The sequence below is a fragment of the Podarcis raffonei genome, chromosome 3, assembly GCF_027172205.1.
Source record: "Podarcis raffonei isolate rPodRaf1 chromosome 3, rPodRaf1.pri, whole genome shotgun sequence".
Classification (NCBI taxonomy): Eukaryota; Metazoa; Chordata; class Lepidosauria; order Squamata; family Lacertidae; genus Podarcis; species Podarcis raffonei.
The window spans coordinates 34,309,247-34,334,995 of NC_070604.1; the positions used below are offsets into that span (position 1 = coordinate 34,309,247).

Here is a 25,749-nt window from a genome sequence, read left to right on the forward strand (position 1 = left end):
CGTGCGCACAGCGGCGTCCCATCTGGCACCGCGCGCCTCGTCCGCTCCGCGGCTCAGTTGGCGACACTCGCTCGCGCGCTTGCCTGCCTGCCTGCGACCTGCTCTCGCTCTCTCTCTCCTTGAGAAAATGGCTGCCGTACGCCGCGCTCGCAGTGACTCCCGCTGCGTGGTCCGCTTCTCCGACCGAGAACTCTACTAAAATTCCCTTCCCGGCTTGTTTAACCGCTCGTAAGAGGAGGGGGTGAAGAAAACTTAAAAACCAGACATTATTCAAGGCACAAAAGACGGGGCCCGCGGCTGCCGGTCGTCACCGACGCTCGCGAAGAACCAGCCGAAGAGGCCGCTCGCGCCTTGAAACAGCCACAGCGCCCGCAGCCGCGTGAGAACGACCGTTGGACGGGCGGCCTGGGGTAGGAATTGCCTCGGCCTCAGCATGGTAAGGGAGGGGGGCGTTGGCGGCGCGTGAAGGGGGGCGGGGCACGTCGGGGCGGAACTCGCCTCCCTCCTACCTGCCCTCCTTTTCGTCCCGTGCGCAGACCCTCCCAGGTGTCACGGGCCGTTCCGGATTTGCAGAAGCCATCCCGGTTTCTGATTTGATCCCGGGATTCTGACTTGATCCAGCTTTTCCTTACGGCACCCCTGTTGTCATGGGAGAAATGTTGGAGGGGAAATTCTTAAGTTCTCCCCAGTGATCCATCATGTTTGAAGTCCAGGGCAGATGATACGAGCACCAAGATGCAAAATTAAGCATATGACCGCTGTTATTTTGTGTGTGTGCATGTGCATATATATGAATGTGCACATATGTGTATATGAATATGCGCGTATATGAATATGTGTGTGTATGCATGTGTGTATATGAATATGTAGAATTACTGTATATACTTAAATACATCATACATACAGGGAGCAGCCTTGAACACCCAGGTCTTTGGAGAAGACTTCATCACTGCCAACAGCAGCTTCTATTCCTGAGTGGCCTATGGCGAGAGGAGGCGACTAACCAAAATAAAAATAATATAAATAATAAATAATAATAAATATACAAGAGCTACTGATGCCATCCATCCAGTGAAGCCCACAGAACTCGAGGAAGATCTTATATGAAACAATAGTGGAAACATTAGCATTAAGATATTTTTAGAGTGTTTGAGCCACTTTGAAAGCACTTTGGTCCCAAACTTTGAATCTGTTCATTGGATGAGTCTAGTTGAAGCTATCTATGATTTTCTTTAACACCTGATAATGAGTTAATAGGTTTGTATACAGTATATGTATTGAGCACTCAGAACTTGGGTGTCATGCATTTATATCCCATGTAGCAAGAATGAGTCATTTGCTGAGCTGGGTGTGGTGCTGCACATCAGTTTTGCCAGTATGAACCTGCTTTTGAGCAGGTTGCAATTAAGATTTTTCTGAGTTTTAGGATCCCACAGTGAAGGAAAACTCAATCCAGGTAATATTCCTGTCAAGAACTAGTGTGAAAAATCAAATAGCAAGCCACCTAAAATGACTCCTCTTCCCACTGTCTTGATTCTGTGCTTTCTTGTGAGTGTGGCTGAAGGTTTCTGTGAATGGAAGTAAGAGACTTTCATGAGAGGTAGTGGGAGGATTTTTTATTTTTCCACCTTCAGCTCTTTGTTGCAGCTGCTACACTAATTCCATATACACAGTCTATTTTCATGTGTATTTGTCCAGGCCTTGATAGTCTTGATACTGTTGAGGCTTAGTGTTGCTGTTTTTTAAATGGATGAATGACTTCATTTTGGTTTATATATTATATACATTTTTTATTGTTTCAAACTGCCCTATGTTTTCATCTGGAGCAAATGGCGTATAAGACTGGAACAAATAAAATACAGCATTACTTCATGCATGGTCTGATAAGGTTCTGTATTTGCATGCAGGATTGTACGTCAAGTTACTGTGACTTGTTTGTTCATCACTGCTTTATACAAATGAGGTGAATACAAAATTCTTTACCTAGAATGCCACATTGTTAAATTTACACTCGAAAAGTTTCTGTTTCACAGCTTAGCTATAGATGTCTTAGTTTTAATAGTAAATAATAGTATTTGTCCACTTACCTTTTCTTCCAAAAGATAGCATATCTTAGGAAACACATCTTTAAATGTTTTTAAAACATTTTTGGTTGTCTTCTGCAAGGCTGTGTAAATGGTTTTATGTATCCTGTTTTATGTTTTTATTTATCTGTTGCATGAAGAGGAGACTTCCGGGTTGGCACCTCCGGCAATGGCGGAGCTCCTCCGATTGGGAGGAACTTGCTCTGTGAAAAGCAGGGTCTGACCGCCACGGCGAAGGCGGACACACATTGAAATCACAAGCGGGAGAAGCTTGTGAACCTGGGATTCGGCTGGCACCTTTTGCGCCTCCCCACTCGCAGGGAAACCCTGTTTTAGGGATCCGGAGCAACGTGGGGTGAGTGGCACGGTGCTTTGAATTGACTGCTTCTTTCACGGAGTGAAGCCGCATTGCTGTTGCCGGAGAGCGCTGACTTTTTCCTGTGGACAATTGGATTTTAAACAACTACCCGTGAGTAGAACGGAAAATTGGATCTTTAAATACCTTAATTTGGCACCGAAATGGGGAAGGTCTTAAACAGGAAGTCCGCCTTCCCCTTTTGTAAATAGATTGAAGCAAAGACATTATAAGCTAAAGTCTTTGAAAGCTTTTGGCAAAGGATTAAATTTTCATCGGTTAAAACTACAAAACCCCCCTTGGAAGCAGGAGAAGAGGGGGGAAATTTTGGACTTAGCGAGCCTGCAGGAGAGAGTGAAAAACCAAATTATCACTGCTCCGAACCTAGAAAAGGGCTGCCAGAAAAAGTGAAGTTTTGGGAGAGTTCATTGACTGCGAACAGAACATTTTTGACAGCTAGTTATATAAGAGAAAGATACTGTTTCCATTGTCCACTTCTGCGTTTAAAAAGGAGGAAAAGTAACTGGAAATTGAAACTATTTTTATGGCTTGAATTGTGTTCGAAAGGATTGATACAAGTGGAGACTGTTTCCCTCTAGAGGGAGTCTTTGAAACTGTCACAGGAGTGCAACTGGGGAATCACCAGCTGCAAGATAAGTAATTGTGAGAACCAGAGATTGACCTTGGACCATTCATAATGTTGACAGGAGAAGCCATTGTGACGGTATTATGTAAGATAAGCTACTTGCTGGAACAGCTTCATAAGAAGACGGATGACATGTCTTTTAAAATTGACAATTTGGACCAAAAAGTGACTAATTGGAGTCAAAAAGTGAACACCAACACAGAAATAATTCAGGACTTGGTATAAGAATCTACTTTGGCAGGACAGATTGTGGAGGAGAAAGAGAAAGCTGTGGTTGTTGAGCCTAAAGTAATACAAGCGGGATCCTCAGCCTTACAGAAGCAAATTGAGGATTACAAGTTGAGGCCTTCTATGATTGAATCAAGAAAAAGCCAGATTTTGAGGATTGGATCCCGGCTTGGACGGAAGAAGGAAAGTTGGAAAGATCCCTCGATGCAGGGATTAACTGACTTTTGGGACATGGACTTGGGTCTGGAGGAGATTGGAGTTCTGGGGGCCTTTGGATTTGGAGGAATTTTGAAACATGTCATGAAACATCTTATAGACCTCAGCTTCAACTATGGAAATTTGGCTGACCTGTCCGGAAGGAATAAAAGCATTGTTAGGTTGGAGTCTTCTCGAGATCTGCTCTTTGGCATTAAAGAATATGAAAAAGACCCGCAGAAGGGACCTGGAAAAGAGTTAAGAGCCTCGGACATAAGATCTCCAGGTTGATGATATGGAATTGATTTATATGGAATTGACGGAAAGGACTGGCAGAATCCGAAACCAGGGAGAGGAGATGGTGGAAGAAGATTAGAGAATTTAAAGTTTATATATAGAAATACTGTAAAATTAATGAATGATAGAAAAATGGTGGAAAGAAATTTTATGGCCTTAGCAGAAATGTTATAAGGAGTTAAGCATATATAAGTATTCTAGTTTTAATGATAAAAAATATGTTAAGATAATTATAATATGACAGAAAATAGAGAAAGATGGAAAGGATTTGCTGAAACAATTAATAGAAGTGGAATACAAAAAGGGAGGTGAGAGGAAGTCGAGGAAACAAGGGAATGAAAGATAGAGTATGGAAAAGGTGTGATGTATGTTTTTAAATGGTTATTGTTTTGTTTTGTTTAGGGTTAAGGTGGGTTAGGGTTTTGTTTAGTTTAGTTTAATGTGTTTAGGTTGTGTTTTGTATTGCTTATATATTGTATTGTATTGTTTCTTTTCTTTTTTTCTCTTGTCTCTTTTCTTTTTCTTTTCCTTTTCCGTAATCTTTAAAAGTAATAAATATTATTTTAAAAAAAATCTGTTGCATGAAGAGATCTCATTTTAAAAATAGCTACAGGGTTATCTTTCAGAAGACAGGTCAACCATTGAGCACAGTCTAAAGTTAGTAAACGATCCCATTAATAAACTGTAGCCAATTAATATTCATCTCATTACAGTGGTGCCCCGCAAGACGAATGCCTCGCAAAATGAAAAACGCGCAAGACGAAAGGGTTTTTCGGTTTTTGCGTCGCTTCGCTAGACGATTTTCCCTATGGGCTTGCTTCACAAGACGAAACGTCTTGCGAGTTTGTTTCCTTTTTCTTAAAGCCGCTAAGCCGTTAATAGCCGCTAAGCCACGCTTCGCAAGACGAAAAAACCGCAAGACGAAGAGACTCGCGGAACGGATTAATTTCGTCTTGCGAGGCACCACTGTAGTATGAAGCAGTGATGAACAAACCCCAGAGTTGCAATGACATAGAATCCTGCATGCAAATACGTATTATTATTATTTGATTTATAATATTTAATAATTTCAGAGGGTATACTTTGAGTATGAATAGTGGCTCATCTATAACATCTGCTTAAAAATTCGGTATGATTTTAGATTAGGTGTTTTGTAGGATAAGAACAAATTATGGGACAATACTAATTTCATTAAAATAAGTACTAATTTCATGTGATTTATTCTCTCAGGCAGAAGGTGAAGAAGATTGTCACTCTGACATGGTAAGAGCAGATGACAATGAAAGGTCTGGGGAAGCAAATCTTCAGGTATGTCTGCTATTGTATTTTAGGGCATGGACTCATCTGCATAATTTAGTTCTTTGGTCTGTGTATTTTTTGCCCTTTCGTTGGTATACTTGTCCCAATCTGCACTTTAGAGCCAATGTATATGAATGCTTTGAACAGATAGGCAATTTGATAACATGCCTCGTTTGTTTCTTTGGACTGAAAAGTTTTAAGGATTTTATTGTGCTATAATGTTCATAAAGATAAGTAATTCCAGAGGCAGTAGAAGTAAGTTCTGTCTGTGGATAAGAAATACTTTACAATCTGAGGGAGTGCATTAATTCATACAAAATGCTGTAATTCCTGGCTTCTTTCTAACTTCCAAGCTTTAAAATACTGACATAGTGTATATTGGTCACTCTTTGAAGAATGAGCTATAGTAAGCTCTTTCTGCAAATAGACTTTTCCTTTTCCTTTAGGGTATTATCTTTTTGTGTAGATTGGGACATCTTAGCATCTTATTGTGACACCTGCCACATACTTATCCGAAGGATTTGAAGAATGTTGCAACTCTTAGTTTTCTTACAATAAATAGGAAATGGGACAGCTTATAATTTAGCAGCAATAATGATTGAGGAATTCACTTCATTTTTCAGCAAGTTAAATGATCCAGCGCAATTACTTTCACCAAATGAAAATACCCCAAAATAGTTCTTCACCATATTTACTCAGAAACTGGCTTAGAAAATAGTAGAAATTCATTAGTGATTAAGACCTTGCAATCTTGTTCAGAAAGCACTTGCTGAGATGGCTTAACTATATAATAAACAGTTTGTTTAGATGATTGTCAGAACCCATTTATTGGCATTCCATGTTTTTGTGATGTTTCAGTTGCACTGGGTTTGACAAGATGTACCAGAATCTATTTTGCTTGTTTCCAAACTTGCAAATTTGTCCTGGAAAGGCCCACAGCAAAGTGATTCTTTCTCACTAAAATTAGTAGCTATGAATACACTAAAATTCAGCAGCAAAATGTCAGTTACTGACTGGAATAAATAATACCTTCAGATTTTTTAAAAAAGTAAAATACCAAGAATCATTTGCTTCATTACATGGAAGAAATTATCTAAATATCTTGCACTTGTAGACACGTCTACCCAAATATTGGATTTAGTTTCTGGATTTCTAGGCAGAGCTCCAGATGTTCAGAGCACAATGGATGTTTGAACTTACCCCAGGGGTGAGCTCTACGGGTTTGGAGGTTCGATCCTGCAGAACGTCGGCAAGAGGGCCTTCAGTAAAGGCTGTAGATACCAAAGGAAAGCTGGAACTAGCAAAAGAGGAAAAGGTAAAGAACTTGAGCTTCTTATCTTCAGTGAGCTAATGGAATGCAATCTCTACGGGCTAAGCACTTAAAAAGCATGGGCTACTTTTTCTCCTTCTGTTCCTACCGCTGTGCCATCTCTCCCTACTTTCTCATTCTGTTTCATCTTCTGAATTAACAGAATATGGACATATTACCCTTAAAGCTGGGAAATACAGAAAGATGCTTTAAAATATTTATTTGGAAGATGTTGCTCACAGTTCCTAAAATGCTTGTCTGGATCCAAGTTCAATGAAGAAAAGGGACTAGCCATGTTTATTGTAGATAAATTAGTAAAGTGATGGGGACAAATTTTTATTAGGATAGATAAATTAGCAAGATAAAAATGACAAAAATCCTACTAATTTAACTTGCATGTGTAAATAGGAAGAATTCATAACAGAAGGAAGATGCATGTCAAAACCGAAAATGCTGAAGAACTTGATTCACCTCAATCACTTTTTTCTAGTAAGCTAGACAGTTTTTCTTCTGAAGGAAAGTGGAATGACAATAACTATCTCCCTTTCCCATTTCTTTTTTGCCGTGTCTTTTTCATTCGAAGCTCTAGGAAATTTTGGAGCAAATTTTATTTATAAAAAATAACACAATATGTTGGAAAAACTTTCTATTTCACTGATTTGTGTGTTCTGTTCTTAATTGCAAGACTTGGCAGAAATATTGCAGCTGTAATGTGCTCTGACGACTGTGCTTTCTCTCACAACTGCCTTAGACTTCACTTTTGGAAATCATCCCACAGGTGCTTTCTTGCTTAATACGTCACCGATTTTTGCCCTAGGTGTAGAATCTACAAGGAGTTACTGTTTTTTTCCCCCAGCAGATGCTAGTCACCATGATAGTATCAAATCATAATTTTATCTTACTCTTGGAAAAACTGCTGTAAAGATCCACAATGGCACATCCTCTTGTGGTCATTGTATTGAGATATTTTCAGATGAGTGGAATTACTGCCAGTTTCAGAACTACCGTAGATGGACGATTTAATTGTAAAACTGCAAAACAAATAGTAGAAGTAAAATGGTATTGCAAGGTGATGAAAATTTAAGGTTAAGAAAATAACATATCACAAACACAATCCATTTATTTAAATTTAGTTGGACAAGATAAACTTCACTTCTGTGTGTCTTTATTTTATATTTAATGCTGATAAAACTTGCCATATATTATGATTAAGTAGTAATTTTATTTGGCTTGCTGGCAAGGGACTCTTAAACAATTCACTAATTTTTGTACAGGCAAGAGAACTGTTCCTGAAAGCAGTGGAACAAGAACAAAATGGGGCTCTTTATGAAGGTAATATAATGTTTGTGTTTTAATCTTTATACAGTAAATTTCTGGATCTTAACTGTTGCATATGAACTGAATTCATAGGCTGCTGTGGGTGAAAACTACTATTTGTACAGTAATTGTTGGGAGGAAAGAATTGTGAACACAGCTGAGAGCTAGACAGTTTTCACCCCCTCATCTTCTGATTAAGAATCCTGTTGCAAAAGTGAAGGACCACTAACTACAGTTCAGATGACATGGGGCCTCTGGTGCCTTGGCTAGAATATTGATTTTGACTTGGGTGAACCATGTTAAATGCCCTGCTCAGTCATTAATTTAATTAGGTCGCCTTATGGTGAGGGAAGAGATGTCTCAGTACCCTACCTCACAGGGATGTTGTGAGGATTAATAAATGATTCTAAAGCCCTTTTCTTTTTAAGAACTTCTAAACTTAACTGACAATTTCATTTTGAAGTATGTATTGGAATATATAGAACTTGTTGCTACATTTTTCTATTAGCACTGCACATGTAAATTGACAAGTACTCCTTGGCAGAAAATTATTAATTGTCAGGAGCCTAGTTCCTTTGCTTGGGAAGGATTCAAAATCCAAGAATGTCTTACCTGTGGTGTGCTAACATGCCACAATGATATAAAGTACAGTGGTACCTTGGGTTACAAACACCTCGGGTTACAAACACTTCGGATTACAGACTCTGCTACCCTGGAAGTAGTACCTCAGGTTAAGAACTTTACCTCAGGATGAGAACAGAAATCGTGTGGCGGTGGCAGCAGGAGGCCCCATTAGCTAAAGTGGTACCTCAGGTTAAGAACGGTTTCAGGTTAAGAACAGACCTCCAGAACGAATTAAGTTCATAACCGGTACCACTGTATTGAATTTGGTTATATTTACAAACCCAGCATCTGTCAGTGGCAGATAGGTGCTATTGACACTGATGAACCTTCATAGCTAAGCAAGCTCTTCTACATGCAAATTCACCCTTGAGTGTCTTGATATCCAAATGGCACAACGTAATATATACGCCTGTGGGAAAGCTGATTTCCTGTGCAGAAGGGATACTGTGCTAAAAAGTCACATAAATATTGGCCTGTGTCTAAATGGCTTTACTGATCACAATGTGACTAGGTGCCTTCTAAACATACTGTTATGCAGCTTTTGTCATCTTCATTTTTGAATGGTCTTAGGAGGAAGTTTTGGTAATAACTCTTGTTTCACACAGGAAATTATTATATGCTACCGCTGCCTGAAAACAGCTTTTCAGGGGTCTTAAAAGGCTAAAAATAGTGAAATTTAAAGCTGTTGTACAAGTGAGATATTTGGCCAATAATCCCATTTTTTTGCTGGAAAAAAGTCAAAGTGATGTCTAATTTGACTTGAATAAGATTTCTCTTAAGGATCCCTCTCTTCACTTTTATTGTTCAGTGTGAAACAAATTTTTACGAGCATGCTAATTTGAGAAGTAGTCTTGACATATAGAATAGGCAGCAGTGGGTGGTCTTTTAGGATCTTGCTAAATTTAACCTGAACAAAATAGCATACTATTCTATTTGTTGAGGGTAGTTCTTGTCTCTGGTTTTCAGAGACTTCGATATTGAAAAACACAAACTAGCTCCTGTCCCAGTTTCCATGCTTATTAAATCCTATTTTTAAAAAAGAACCTTAAAATAGTTGCTTCGCTTTGAAACATGCTGCTTGTGTGAATTGCGGTAGCAAGTTATGCTTTTATATAAAAATGTTCGTACTCAAGAATGACTTCTAATGATCCTAACATTGATATTCCTGTCAAAGAAGAACATTAGGCTACAACCGTATGCCCACTTAAGTGTGAGTAAAACTCTTAAAGTTCTACTGTGTCCAGAGTAAATATACATAGAGTTGCACTGTTTGTATACCCTTTAAAATAAAATAGAATATTATCTTTGTGCAGTTGGGATGCTGCACTAATATGTAATATTGCTAGGACAGGATAGTTTTAGCCATATACCACACTTTTAAAATAAAGCAACTTGCCCCATATAATAGAATTTTATCCAGTTTCGGTGATGTGCTAAGACTGTATTAGGCTGTGCTGCATTTGCCGCATAAGACTTTGCAACTTCACCTATTTCAACCTCATCTATTTTGGTTTCGACACTCCAGGCTGCTAGGTTAGTTCACCTGAGTCTTGTTGGTTCTGTGATGTTAACCTTTCTGTTCTTTTAAATAAAAAACTTTATAAAATTCTTGTGTGTGAATAACTTGGTATTTCTGCAAAATGAGACAGAATGAAGATGGGAGAAAGTGCATTTATTACTAGAAGATGCACTGGAACAATATGTTCTATTCTATAAAAGAGAGATTGATAAGATGCACCTATACCATAAACATATGGTAGAGTGCCAGTCCTTACAGTACAGTCTCAACACAGAAGGTTACTGAAAGGGAAGCATAATCTTTAAGAGATGCTCACAAAATTAATCTCTTTAATTGATGCAACTCTGGTGATATCCATAGTGCCCTTTTGTAGGACACTCCATGAGTCATGACTTGCACACTATATCCCCTTTCATGTATCATATAGCCTCTTTCATGTTATAACAACTTTCATGTAGGGGCCATTGCATGCCAGTAGGCCTTTATAAGCCAGCGTGGTTAGAGTGTTGAGAGACCTGGGTTCAAAACCTCCGCTCATCCATGAAGTTCACTGGGTGACCTTGGGCCAGTCATAGTCTCACGTCCTAACATACCTCATAGGGATGTTGTGAGACTAAAATGGAGAGGAGGAGAACCTTGCAACCCAAGTTCCTTGGATAAGAGGTGGGATATATATGTAGTAGACAGTACACTACTCTGCCCTAACTTGATTCCGAATGTGCCCATTTCAAATGAATGGTCTTAGAGTTCATCAGGTGGATTCCAAGGACCTAAGTATGAAACAAACCAGATTTTACACCTGTTGCTGATAGTGGGCGAATAATAGGTGGCCTGCAGGCCCTCAAACCCTTCTTCCCAAACTTAGGCTATCAAGGACCGTGGCAAGGAAGCCACCTGATAGCAGAGGCCTGATCATTCCTTGGTTGTCATAAGGGATTATAGGAAATGATAATGCAATATGGATTGAACTGGGAAGCATTGGTGAAGTATGTTTTCTCATGATTCCCAATAGTGTTGGAGGAGTGTGTAGGTTTAACTGCTTATATTTTTCTTTCCCCCTCTACATTTTGGAAAGGGTGTGGAAGGGTTGTTATTACTATTTATTAAGTTTACATACTGCCCTATACCCACAGGTCTCAGGGCAGTTCACATTGTATTGAACCCCCTCCTAAATTGAGCCCGGGTTTTTAGGGTGGGGGTTGGGGTAGATTCAAAATGGACTTGGACATGGCTAAACTGAAAAAGGTCATTTTTGAACTGCCCCATTATAAAAATCACTGCTGCTGTTACCATTTAAAATAAATGAGTACAATATCAGTCCTAGCATTTACTAAATGAAATGCTTAAAAAAGTAATATCTTTTACAAAAGTTACTTAACAATAAATAAAGCTAGACCTTAAGATGCTGTATTACTCGGTACGAATAATATGAGAAAGATGCTAATGGAGCTACCATTCTAAGACTGGGATCCTAACTGATTGATCAAGAAATAAATTACCTTGAAATCAATGGGATTTGATATCATAGAATCTAGTGTAACCCCCTGCAATGCAGGAATATGCAGCTTTCCCATACAGGGACCAACCCTCAATCTTGGCCTTATCAGCACCATGCTTTAACCAATAAAGCATAGTTATAATCTAGCTGCATTTGATCCATTCCCTTCATTCAAACAGAAGGTTAAGCGCGAATAAGAGTACATAATTTTCACTGACATGTTGAAACATCCACTATACTTTTTACGGTCAGTAAGGCCCCATCTGCACTATAGATTTAAAGTCATATTACATCATTCTGAGCAGTCATAACGTTCCCCAAAGAATCTTGGGAGCTGTAGTTAAGGGCACTAAGAGTTGCTAGGAAACCCTTATCCCCTTCAAAGAGCTAGTTTCCAGAGTAATTTAGGAATCAGTCCCTCTTCCCATGACTGTTTAAAGTGGTGTGCTGCTGCTTTAAATGCATAGTTCAGATTATTATTGAATTTATGCCCTAGTCTTTCCACGGAGCCCAAGGCTGTAAAGAAATATACCATTTAAAAACAAATGAATGCACTGTAAAACAAATGAATGCACTGTAAAACATTCCAAAAATGATTACAATTTTTTAAAAAACCTGAAATCAGTTGCAGTGAAAAACATTCAAAAAGCATTTAAAACATTCTTCCGTTTAGTGATCTTAGGGTTTCCAGGAACAGTATTCTTCAGACAGCAAAAGCCTTGTAAACTGGAACGTTTTTAAGTTCCTTCTGCAGGTTAATAATGATGGAGACCGGTACACATCACTAGAGAGACATTCAACAACTCAATAACTACCATTGAAAAGGATGTCTTAATGGGTCAGTGCCAACTGGCCAGCCCACCAAGATGTCACAGGCCTAGATGAAATTTATAAAGACTAACCTGTGTTCTCCAGATGATGAACACCCGACTCCCATCAGCCGCAGCTAGAATGATCAGTAGCCTGGAATGGTGGAAGTTGTAGTTCACTAGCTTCTGGAGTGCCATAGGTTCTCTGTCCCTGTTCTTACTGGTGGCTCCCAATTGCTGCTTTGAGGATAGTCACAAAGGAGATAGTAACCAACTTGCATTGAAGAACTGGTGGATTTATACAGGTTTCACGAAACACTATTATCTGATATGAGCAAAAATAAGCCTTGTGGTGAAAGACGCTTTCAGTGTCTATATGCTGATGACACCCAGGCCTGCCTCTGTACCCTAGAATCTTCACTCCATCCAAGCACTGCTTATGTATAGATGCTATACACTGGCCATGGACATATTGCATACCTGCAACTTTTAAGGGGGAAGGCCAACTTATCTGCCCAGCTTGTAATGCATTTCTCTGCATAAACCATGTTTCACTTATTTTGCTTGTTTGCCAAAGACTTCGTTGTTTTTGCAAAGCTGCTACTGCTGTGTTACAAACTCTCCAAACTTCTCGAGTTTGAAAAGCGGCTCGTCATGCTGTTTGGGGACTGTTGTATAAGACATACAAGTCCAAATCCCTCCTCAACCTGTAGGACTAGTTACATGGTTCTTTGGGTCTTTCCCATTGATGTCAGTTAAAAATGATAGCTGAACATACACTAGTGCATTAACTAATAGTGTGAGGTAGCCTTCCCTAGGAAGATACAGTTGCCAGGAGAATTATTTCTCCTCTCTGGTCTCCCATTTCACCTTATTCCAGATCTTGACTGGACCAGAAAAAATAAGGCCACATTGCCTATTCCTGACTGATAGAAGGCGACATGCTGACATTTTAATCTTTGGTTGATTGTGACTACTTTTATAGGTCCTTAGACAGTTTTAATGATTCAGGGGTTCAGCTTTAAGGTCCTTGTTGGTGTAAGAAGTGTATACAGTCGTACCTTGGTTTGCGAAGAGCTTAGTTCATGAACAACTTGGAACTCGAACACCGCAAACCTGGAAGTAGGTATCCAGTTTGCAAACTTTGCCTCAGAAGCTGAACATCCGCCGTGGCTTCTGATTGGCTGCAGGACGCTCCTGCAGCCAATTGGAAGCCACTCCTTGGTTTCCAAACATTTAAGAATTTGAATGGAATTCCGGAATGTGTTCTATTTGAAAACCAAGGTACGACTGTATGAATTTATTTAGTGCATGGGAATAGACTTTCCCCAAGATGTGTTTGTATTACACACTGCTTATTTCATGGTAACCATTCATGATAATGAACTTGGATTCATGCATTTATTTTACATAAATAAATATTGATCTTGGTCCACCTTTCCTACTGCCTCCTGGTATTTTATGAGTGCTCTGGGTGGGGAGCAACCCTTTGGAGCAGTTTTCCAGCATTGTTAGATACAACCTTCTGAGAAATGTGCTAATAAGCATGCTTTTGATGCAGATGCTCAGTAAAGTAAGTGCAGTTCATTTAAGTATACATTACTTTTATTTTTAGCTATTAAGTTCTATCGTCTGGCTATGCAACTGGTCCCAGATATTGAGTTTAAGATCACCTATACCCGATCTCCAGATGGTGACAGTATTGGGAAAAGCTAGTAAGTATAATATATTTATTATTTTGAAAGCTTAAGATGCTTATGAGGGAATATGCCGAATAGCTGCAATTCTAAACACTTAAACCCTAGTCCTGTGCAGTGAGATGTGCCTAAGTGCTCTGAAATCAGTAGGTTGAAATACACCTAACTGCAGAGGTTTAAGCTGTTACTAGAGAGGATTTCTTATCAAACTCAGTAAGACATTTATATGTCTGAGTAAACATGTCTAAAATCACTCTGTAAAGTTGCAAGTCTATGCACAGTTGCTGCTACCAAGTGCCATTGAAATAAATATACAGTGGTACCTCGGATTACATACGCTTCAGGTTACATATGCTTCACGTTACAGACTCCACTAACCCAGAAGTATTACCTCAGGTTAAGAACTTTGCTTTAGGATGAGAACAGAAATTGTGCTCCAGCGGCGTGGCAGCAGCAGGAGGCCCTATTAGCTAAAGTGGTGCTTCAGGTTAAGAACAGTTTCAGGTTAAGAACTGACCTCCGGAACGAATTAAGTACTTAACCCGAGGTACCACTGTAATTTAGCAGTGCTGTGTTTTGGACACAATTGGGTCATTTTAATCCTTCATGCTAAAGGATCTTCAAAGGTGTCATATAATGTATCTTTAAATAAAAGTTGCAGTACAGTAATTAAATATCCAACTCATATTGCCTGCAAATATTTTGAGTGTTGTACTATATCTAGATCATACTCTGAAGGAAATATGATCCTAAGACACAAGTTGCACTTAGTTCAATAGGACTTAATAGATTTAGCTTGTGAGTAAACTCTGTTAAAGTCACTGGAACCAGCCTCTGAAAAAATGTGCACGTCATCTTGTTATTAAACTTACAAATATATTTTTCATACAAATACAACAGCTATCACCCGCATTTGCAAATTGTGATAAACCAAGGTTTATCAGCGTGAGCCTGAGGCTCCTTATGGCTTGTGCCCATCACAAAAATACCATTGTTTATTGTAATACATGAACAGGGTCATAGTCTTTTTTTCTTTTCTTTTTTAATGCCAAGACATATAAATTAACTGAAAAGCTGGTGTGTGTGTTTTAGCCTTCATTAATACTGGTTTACTCTCAGATGGTAAAAGGTTAGGTTTAGATCTCATTTATTGTTCTTCTGAAGTATTCTGCTAGGTTGCTGTGCACTATGCACACTTACCTTAGATCAAAGTTTATTTTTATTTTTGTTTTCTTTATTAAATTTGGTAGTCACTTTATTTTGCTCAAGGCAACTTATAACATAACAAACAACAAACCCACATAGTTACATTGAAACAAAAATTAGAAGCCAAATGATATGTTGAGAGTCCAAGAGGGCGTAGAATTCACAAAGAGTTTGTATTTATCATTCTAACATGTTTTCTGTGATTTATCTAGGGTTCAAACTGCACCTGACACATAGACATGTCTGCTATAATCCAGTGACTCTCTTTAATAAAATCAGAAAAAGCACGTCAGGACAGTTGCATTACAGAAGCAGGGGTGGTAGTTTATATGTTCTTTGCGTGCTTTTTCCTGATCTAACTGAAATATCTCTTCCTACCCCCAATTTCTAAATACATGTTTACATGCATCTGTCAATTCAGGGCAAGAAAACTTCTTGAAAGGGAGCAATCTTGAACAAAGAAAAGGCAGGATAATCCTCTCTCCCCGTTTTCTGATCTCAGTTGCTCTTCTGGAAGCATTTTGTCTGATTTTTCCAAGAGCTGTACTGATAAAGATTACGTGCCTCAGTTTTTTAATGTCCACGACCGTGACTTTCCACACATTTCATTAGTAAGCATAGTCTGTACAAGGAATGCATATTTGTTATTTTATATGCGAGAAATCCTGTTTAAGTTTGCACAGTACAACCCTATGTTTGTTTACTCAAACATAAATTTCACTGAGTTTGATGCAGCTGAATTCCAAATAAGTATGCAATCTTAAGAGTGAACCCTTAGCTTTATCTTCTTGGAAGCATGTTTCACTGAGCTCAATTGTACTTATATCTAAGTAGATATGTGTAGGTTTGAGCTGTATCATAATAATTTCCAGAACTAAGAGCCTGTCTGGAAATTTACTTACAAAAATATAGAATTGTATTGGTGAAAAACCCTCATTTAAATTGACAAGTATGAATATTGGTGACAGAAACCAATAAAGGTTGTTTCTAAAACATGGTGTAAATAGGAAAGAACATTACCTTTCAGGAACAAGGCTGCAATTCTAGATATACACATGCATGGAAGAAAATTAATTGACATTAATAGGTTCAGCATAAACATGGTTAAGGGGCTGTTGTATGATAATCTAATCTCTTTATGCTTCCTTCTTCTAGCATTGAAGATAATGAGAATGATAGCAAGATGGCTGACCTTCTATCCTACTTTCAACAGCAATTTACTCTTCAGGAATCATCCATCAAACTGTGTCAGCCTGAGCTTGATATGAATCAGACTCATATCTCAGGTAAGGGAAGTTTTCATATTGAAATAGTGTGCACAGTAAAAAGGTAGACATGGGTTTTCATTTGAGCCTGGCCTAGTTATCACACTGAAGTGGTAAACCTGTATCTGGACTGTCCTTCGTTGTTATAATTTGGAATGCTATAGGCTTAACACTATAATTTCCATGTTAAAAATACATATTTAGTGTCAGAAATGTGTAATAAAAATAGGGACGTGCAGGGATTTATTTATTTTTTGTTTACAGTTATTTTTAATCCTACCTTTTGTTTTTGCATTTAATTTCATAGGCTTCTTGACCCAAGTGAATGGAGGCCTATTTGTAAAGACCATGATCTGCTGCTTGTTAGTAGTTGCTGTAAGAACTTACACTGCCATCTTCTTCTTGCTGGTTTTAAGAATCATATCCCTTTAAATAACACTCTAAAGACTTCTTGCTTGGTTGTATTCTTGATAGTTTACTTATTCTTTCTCCTTGTATGCTGGTGATAGCATGTGATGTATCCAACACAGTTGTCATCAGAAGAAGAGAGTTGGCTTTATAGATGCTGAAATTCTTTGTTGCAGGTGATAGAGGGTTGCATGCTTCATGTAAACATTTTGTTGACATGCAGAATCATTACTTTAACTTGCTTAGTGATATACGCAGTCTCTGGAGAAACAGCTGTTTGGAACTAACACATTATGCTTAATGTAGCTAAAGATAGTTATGATATCTTTATTAAAATAGTACAATTCTAAATAAACAGTGAATAATTCTTAGACACATCCAAAGAACCACTTATTTTGGAAGTAGCTATCTAAAATAGGCTTGGAGTAATTATCTACAATTACTATTTATCTGTTTTTTCCAAAGTGTTGCCAATGGAGCTGATGATGTATATTTTTCGATGGGTGGTTTCCAGTGATCTGGACCTGAGGTCTTTAGAACAGTTATCATTGGTCTGCAGAGGCTTCTACATTTGTGCCAGGTACAAACACAACTATCATTTAAGAAACCTGTCATAGTTTGGTAGTCTGGATTAAATTGGGGTTGGGTATTTGGTTAAAAATATTTGGTAAATTGACTGGCCAAAGGATCAAGTATTCTTAAAGCATGTGTTTATTTTATAGTGTCACCTCCCTCACGCATAAATGAATTCCAGGACAGTATACATAGAAATGAAAATTACAGAAACATTTTAACCTTATTAAAACAACAAATAAGATATTTTAATCATAAACAGAGTTTATACTTGTGTTAAGTACAAAAACAGACTAAAAACTTACTGTGAAACCATGAAATTTACTTCTTTAAAATGGTAATAATTTGTGCTTGTAATTGTGCTTGATTCATGGAATAGTTCTTTTTGACTTTTATCTTGGAATAAAAATAGGGGAGGGGGTTATTGATTTGTGTTTTCTTGTTCTTGTTTTTGTCATATATTTTGTGTTTTGATGTTGTGAACCGCCCTGGGATTTGTGTATGAGAGGCACTATACAAATTTTATAATAATAACTATTATAATAATAAAAAATAAATAAAATAACAGCAACTATGAAAAACAAAAGCCATGTTATAAAGGTAGTTTTGCTAAGTATAGAGCAGACCAGTTCATTGTCACATCCTGCTTTCTGCTTCCTGCAATGAACAAAATGAGAGTAATGGCGGGTCCTAGATTGCCACATATTTGAGAGATCTGAAGTTATAGGACATGGCCAGCAGGGGAAACTGTGCTGCTATCCTTACCCCCGTATGAACCTCTGTGGTGTGTTACCCTGCTGCCTTCTACCCTGAAGTTCTCCATCCTTCCTTTCGTCCATGGGATTCAGATCATTCCCATTTAGAAGCTCTAGCACTTCCCACCTCCCCACCCCCACCCCATCAGCAGTTCTTTTCTTCAATGCACATATGAGCCAAATGACTCCCAATGACAATAGTAGCAGCTGCCTATTCTGACAGTCCAACCAACCAGCAAGAACATGAACAGAACAACCTTTGATTTACCGGGGGGGGGGGCGGGGGGAGAGGCAGGCAGGCCAGCTGGCCAATCAGCTCCGTGGTTTATTTAAATTATTCACAGATTTGTTTTATGAATTTGGGGGGGCAAACGGGGTGGAGATAAATAGTGGAAATCTTGCCTGTCCTTGCAATGCCTCCTTTGGGGGTGGGGATGAGGAGGATCAAAAGAATCACTGCTTATGGCAGAGGTAACTCTTGTGACCATTAGCAACTTTAGCAGATTTCTCTCTCCAGCATGAACTTGGCTGCTGGCATTTTTGTTATTTCTTCTGGAGTGTTCAAGCATGATTGGCTCTCCTGCTTTGCGGGCCTAAAGACCTAAGGTGCATCTGGGGCTGTCCCATTCTGTCTCCGATCTAGCTCCAATTCTGGTTTGAGCTGCATGGTCCCCAGTACAGTGGTACTTCGGGTTACATACACTTCAGGTTACATACGCTTCAGGTTACAGACTCCGCTAACCTAGAAATAGTGCTTCAGGTTAAGAACTTTGCTTCAGGATGAGAACAGAAATCGTGCTCCGGCAGAGCAGCAGCAGTGGTAGGCCCCATTAGCTAAAGTGGTGCTTCAGGTTAAGAACAGTTTCAGATTAAGTACGGACCTCCGGAACGAATTAAGTACTTAACCCGAGGTACCACTGTACTCATGAATCTTACTGCTTCTCGGTTGTCAACTCTTCCTCCACCTCTCAAAAAAACAACAACACACCACTGCTCTTTTACCTCTGAGCAGGCGAAACGTCCTCATCACTGCACAATCCTATGCAAGTTTACTCAGAAGTAATGTGTGTAGGGTTCATTTTTCCAAACTTTAGTCTAACAGTTTTGGTACTGTGAGGAAAATACAGGTCTATAAATTTAAACTGTAGCATAAATGCCATTCATAAATAGTCTCTTCTCATCACAGCCAAATACATTCTTCCCTGTATTTTCAATTTCCTTGTGTTTTCTTATGTCTGTGCTTTTCTTTTACTAGGGACCCTGAAATCTGGCGTCAGGCTTGTTTGAAGGTTTGGGGCAGGACCTGTAACAAATTGGTTCCTTATACCTCATGGAGGGAAATGTTTTTGGAAAGACCTAGAGTTCGATTTGATGGTAAGGCAATCATTAACCAAGAAAAGCAGCACTTAAGACAATTGCAGCAGCATTTTCTCTCTTATTTAAATATATCTGTGTTGCAATGGATAGGACTGCAGCATGTAAATTAATAAGAGAAAGATGAGGATCACTATGTGACCTCTATATTAGAGATCCAATGGATTTCAAAGAGGTTTTTAGATGGAATAATATAATTGAAAGTTAAAAAATTATTACTTTATAAGCGTGAATCATTTAAGAACTCAGTGGGTCATTATTCATAAATTTATATATCTCTTTTTTTACTTCCTATTCCATAGGAGTATACATCAGCAAGACAACATACATACGTCAAGGAGAACAGTCTCTTGATGGCTTCTATAGGGCATGGCACCAAGTGGATTATTACAGGTACAACTACTACTTTGTGCAGTTCAGCTTGGTTATTCTTAATAGTGATAACTGCAGCAGATAAGACCCTAACTTGACAAATAATGCTCATGTATAATTTCACAAGGTTTAAGGTTTTAATTTCTAAATCATAGTTCTATTTTCAGTTGAAAACCAGTGAAAATCACTTGAACTCAGTATTTCACATTGTGAACCCTTCCGTGTTTCTCAAACTATGAGCATACAGAACATTAACTGCTCTTGGCTATGACACCCCAGTGCTAAATCTTCACACTGATATCTCTGCTTGTGTTGCTGGTATAGCTCCAGTAGCACCATTGAATCTGTGATTGTGAAATTATGGGGACCTACGCTGTTCTGCTGCATTCCCTCACCAAGATCCAAAACACAGTGTGGTGAGCCTCTTTCTGGTCTTGAGACTCCCACATCCCCAAACATGGAACATTTGGGAGCAGTCTGTTGTTACATAAGAAACTATTTGAAATAGTTCTGGTGGTCAGAACTAAATAGTCAGACAAGTTCTGGTGGTCCTGCACAGACATTTGTATGCAGGTACAAGCCCCTTGCAGCATAATCATCTGTTTTCAAATAGGAAAAATGTAAACATATATGGGAACTTGGTTTAAGTTGTATTTCTTTGTTTTGTTTTCAAATTTATGTGATTTTACAGAAGGAAAATCATCCTTCCCGGGTTAATGTTGCTTAATTTTGTAGGTACATGAGATTCTTCCCAGATGGCCAAGTAATGATGCTAACAACTCCGGAAGAACCTCAGTCTATTGTTCCTCGTTTACGAACTAAAAACACAAGGTGTGTTAAGTTTACGTATCACAGAATTTTATTTGTCATGCATTGAAAGGATTGGCGCCTCGTCTTTTAAGTAAGGGGGATGTCAGGATTTAAAGTAAGGTGCGAGCACTAAAATACTGTACCATTATCATTCAGGAGCAAACTAAAATACAAATTAAATGGCTTGAGAGTTGCAGCCCCAATTTGTCACTTAAAGAGAGGAAAGCAGTATCTGTGAAGTATTGTCAGCTCTTTGAGAAGTATATTTTAATGGAGTCTTTTCCTTCTAAACCTTAGAACGGATGCAATCCTGCTTGGCCATTATCGCCTTTCCCAGGATACGGACAATCAAACCAAAGTATTTGCTGTAATGACAAAGAAGAAGGAAGAGGTACATATGAAACAAAATGCTAGAGGACTGAGACATTGGTTAAGATAGCAAGAAAGCAGCAAATGCTTTCTTGAACACAATTTCTTAATTGAAAAGAAGCTGTCAGCCTTGTTCCCAGCGTTGCTTGGAAATTCCAAGACACACACAAAAATCAGCGCACTTTTGATAGAATTGGCCTGCCATTTTGATTCAAAATGTTGTCAAACTTTATCCAAACATAGACAAAAAACTGCTTCTTAATCTCAAGAACCATTATGTGAAATTTGGTTACAATATCTTAAGAGGTATCAAGATGCATAGAGAACAGATAGACAAACAACTTTTCAAAATAAATAGAAGATACATACACCTCCAAAGTACTTCCACAAAGTCCCTCAATTTCCTTTTTAAAACCCATAAATTTAGTTTTTTGTTTTGTTATTGCTATGCTAGGCTGCCTTCTGGTATCACCTAATTTACCAGTTACTTAAAATGCCATTTAAATGTAGACAGAGTTAACAACAATTTGTAATCTCTTTTGAGGGAGATAAATGAAGGGGGTTGGGCAAATACATGGTTTCTGCACATGCCTTTAGATTATGCCTCATTTGTGATCTCTCTGTTGCTGCTGCTGCTCTGAATCAAATAATTAATGATTGTTAGCTGCGGGTTTAGGGGGAGGAATGTGGGCTTATGGGCAAGAAATAGTAGAACATCAGAATTTTAGTGGGCAGGGGGAGAGATAAAGTGGACAAGGATCAGTTGAAGTCAAGGGATAGAAATTCAGGTGGAGGTAAGACTTTACGGGAGGTAAGCTGAAGGCAGCAGAGGTGCTGAGAAGGACCTTGTTTCCTCTGTTTGTCTTCCTCCAGTAATTTTTTGCAGGCCTCCACTGCTATGTTTTTAATAGGGGCTTTCTACTATAAGTCTGGTTTTCAGATATTTTGATCTTTATAAACCGTTTAAATATAAAGAGCATCCATTTTTCTGTAAAATAAACTCAAACTGCTTAGGTGATGATTTTTCACCCAGAAAGCCTTCTGTCGCTTACAGTTTCTCAGTTCTGACCATCATGTTGTGATTGTTTTATGATAATGATAGCTTATCATATATAGAACCTACGTATTTTCACAAATTGAAATATACAGGCAGTGTCATTTATTCGGCAGCCTTAACTCTGATTTTCAGCTTTGGCAACTATCTTTACTGTTACATATTCTCGACAGCACTATGTTGTTTCTGTTTCCATGTAGAAACCAATTGACTACCACAAGTACAGATATTTCTGTCGTGTCCCTGTGCAAGAAACTGATCACAGCTTTCATGTAGGGCTACAGCTGTGTTCCAGTGGCCGCCAGAGATTCAACAAGCTTGTTTGGATTCATCACTCTTGTCACATTACTTACAAGTAAGTTTTTGGATAAAAAGGGGAGAGGAAAGAATACTGTTTGGTTGGGATTAATTACAGAGAGTAGTCAGCCCTTCTGTCCCACTCCTCATGTTTGGTGCCTGGAGGAGGTGAGGATGCAGTGCCCCTCCATCAGCCTCTACCAGTAGGGAAGAGTGGTGATGGGGGCTTTGCCATGGTGGTGGCCCCTAGGGATGGTCCTGAAGCAGTCTGTGGGACAGGGGGAGGAATTGCTAAAAATTGCCTTTACGCCCATTCCACTGATGGATGCATTAGCGAAAGAAAAACAATTGGATTTCCTCCACTACAAGAATTCGTAAATAGATGAGGCTTGATACAGTCAACTCAGTCCTTAAGATAGATGGGGAAGATGCTTTGCTTGTGTTGTCCTGCATTAATCCATGGTTCAGGAATGCACAACAGGGTCATCTTGGTAGTGGCACATGGTTTTGGAGATGCCATTCCCTTGAAGATAAATTTGTTCTCACTATAAACAGTATTCAGATGTCAGCTGAAGATATGTTTGCTTCCCCAGGCTTTTACAAATCAAGATTAGATCATTTTAATACTCAACAGTTGCAGGGTTTGGTTTTCTTTTTTGTAAATTTTAATGGTTCAAATAATTATTTGCTTTATGAGGTGGCATTACTCATAATCATGAGATTACTGGAATTCTTATTCCATTTCTCCCCCTGGCATTTACAAGGTGTTGGCCCACATGGCTTTCAGATCCATTTTTGCAACCATAAGCTGCAGCCGTAAGTTACAGAAACTAATAAAATAAAATGAAATCTTAAGATTTTGGGGGAGCTGAATTTTGTCTTCAGTACCATTTTCTGCAATATCGCAGCACCGGTCTAATGAGTTTCTGTAATATCTTTTATAGGTCTACTGGTGAAACAGCAGTCTCTTCTTTTGACATCGACAAGATGTACACCCCTTTGTTCTTTGCACGAGTGAAGAGCTTTACTGCATTTTCAGAAAGACCTCTCTAAGAAGGTCACATCTCTTACTCTTGCATGAAAAATTACAGCAAACAACACTTAAGTTATAAATGTGTGTATATATATACATATATATATATATATGAATTTTATTTTAAAAAATGGGGGATCTTTTTGAAAGATATATACTGGAAATAATTTGATTTAGGGTGGCAGGGTTATTTTATTGGTTCTGAAGTCAAGTTTACACATTATTTTAAACTTGTTTATGTTGTGAAAAGACTTTGATAACATAAAAGGCATTTTTGCCATGTCATTTTATGAGCAAATTTATAAGCTGTTCTCTTTCCAGCGTAAGGCTTCATCTGCCTATGCACCTTAAGTTCAGGAATCGTTCTAAACCTACTGCTGTACATATGACATGGTGTGTGTGCATTGGGGGAAGGCTCAAAATGTGAAGAAATTGTCCTACATCTGTGTGTGGCCTACACAAATGTAAAATAAATGTTTACTTTGAAATACATGTATTTGGGTTGCCTTTCAAGAAGAGACATTGACTTTGCTGTAAGCTGAAGCCTTACAAAAAAATTAAGCAAGGGAAGCAAAGTCGGAAGTTCAGCTTCAGTTGTTGCTATCTGTTTTGGCATCACATTGTTTCAACAACTAGTAGTTACTGCATTGCAAGGGGTAGAAGATGAGCGAGAAGTCACATTGGGGAACTGGCTGCCTCTCTCCTCTTCTTGATCCAGGAAAGGATTTCAAGAAAGCAATTTGGAGCACTGAACTTGAAAGTGCATTGTTTGAATTATGTTATGCAAATGAGAATAGGGCTGTACTCAAGTATGTTTGTCTTTTCTTTGTTTAACCCTTCACCTAACTGCTAAGAATACTGCACACCTCTTGGGTGTTTTGTCACACTAAACTGATTTTTTTGCTTTTGGGGACTCCTACAGATGTTCAGGTACTGTGTGCTGCTTCTCCTGCGTATGTACTTTGGGAGTTGAATGCAACTGCTGTATGACGCTTATCATAAATATGTACTTACAAACATAAAACTAAAGTTTCTAAATGTTTTTCTTCTCCCAGTTTGTGTTACATTTATTTATTTACAATCGAGCACATCCCTTTGAAATGTCGATTTATATTATTTGTCGTAGGTTTGACCCAGGAACTTCAGAACAATATGCTTGTTTTTGCTATCATTTTATCCACACAGCATCCCTATGAAGTAAGTTAGACAAGAAGGTTGTTTTATTGAAGGCCACCTAGTGATCTTCGTTGTTGAGTCAAGATTTGAACTCAAGTCTCTGTAGTCTATATACAGTATTTCTATTCAGTACACCAGACAGGCTTTTAAAAATAAAACAAATGGCTAGTTTATAGGACAAAGCACAGGGCTACGGTTCATAGCTACAAGGCAGAATCTCAAAATATTTTATACAGTAAAATTAAATGCATTCTTTATTAACCTTTTGGGGGGTCATAGCCTAAACTTGGAGACAATGGCTTGGGTCCACAGATGTCTTTCAGAAGTGACCTGCTGCAGTGTCCCTGTGTCTCATCACATACCATTCCAGAGGACAAGCTTTTTGGAGGTCCAAGGAAGGGACTGTAGGACAAAAGAGCTCCATTCCATAGAGGTTCCACTAAACTATCTGAGAATCCAACCTAGTGGCTGGGATCTAAAGAACTATCTAGGTGTGGTAGATTTCCTCCCCTTAGCTGGCGCTGTCACAAATAGCTTATGAAGTCCTGCTGCTGTTTTCAAAAGTGCTTTGCCATGCTTTTGTGGAAGAAGTATAAGTCCAAAGTCCCTCGGGATACAGTAGGTCTGCTTACATCTGGATTCTAGCAGTATTTTGAATTCAATTCAACCTGCAAATACAGGTTGTTTACTTTAAACATAAATTGCCAGTGCACTTTTGAACTCTTGAGTAAATTGACACAACTTATATTCACACATCTGCAATCTCCGTTCAAGGAGAAGTGCTCAGGGTCAGTTTTTTTAACCCATCCACACATTCAAACCAAGCAGAAGTATTTGCTCAGATTGGAAAAAAAGTCACTGTCTTTTTTAAACCATGTTCTGCACTCTTGGTTGTTAATTTAGAACCATTTTCATGACAAAGGGGAATGTATCCCTGTTAATTCTCCTTGACTTCTCAGTGGCTTTCAGTATTGACTGTGGTACCCTTCTGGAGCGACTGCAAGTTTCAGGCACCGGCACCACTTTGAGGTAGCTCTGCTCCTCCTTGGATGGATGTCTCTAGAAGGTGATGCCCTTCAGCCCTGTGAAGCCTTCAATGTGGGGTTCCTCAGGGTTCGATTTTATCACCTGTGCTGTTTAACACTTACATAAAACCACTGAGTGAGGTTATCTAGAAGTT

General features: G+C 38.7%; 1 protein-coding gene across 13 annotated transcripts; it reads left to right on the forward strand.

The window, feature by feature from the left end:
* The first annotated feature begins 68 nt into the window (after positions 1 to 68).
* Positions 69 to 24,435, forward strand: FBXO9 (F-box protein 9). 13 transcript variants are annotated; one of them, XM_053381062.1, is made up of 15 exons: positions 72 to 436; positions 1,908 to 1,963; positions 5,036 to 5,113; positions 6,261 to 6,419; positions 6,822 to 6,902; positions 7,688 to 7,745; positions 13,796 to 13,895; positions 16,239 to 16,369; positions 17,222 to 17,336; positions 19,340 to 19,458; positions 19,761 to 19,851; positions 20,566 to 20,661; positions 20,938 to 21,031; positions 22,264 to 22,418; positions 23,305 to 24,435. In XM_053381062.1, the coding sequence occupies exons 3-15, from the start codon at positions 5,066 to 5,068 to the stop codon at positions 23,411 to 23,413; spliced, it is 1,356 nt and encodes a 451-aa protein (XP_053237037.1). In that variant the 5' UTR covers positions 72 to 436; positions 1,908 to 1,963; positions 5,036 to 5,065; the 3' UTR covers positions 23,414 to 24,435. The 13 variants fall into 13 exon arrangements, 12 of the variants coding, with proteins under 12 accessions (XP_053237037.1, XP_053237036.1, XP_053237039.1 ...); XM_053381061.1 differs by lacking the exon at positions 1,908 to 1,963; XM_053381064.1 differs by lacking the exon at positions 1,908 to 1,963 and having other exon boundaries at positions 72 to 410.
* The last annotated feature ends 1,314 nt before the right edge of the window (positions 24,436 to 25,749 follow it).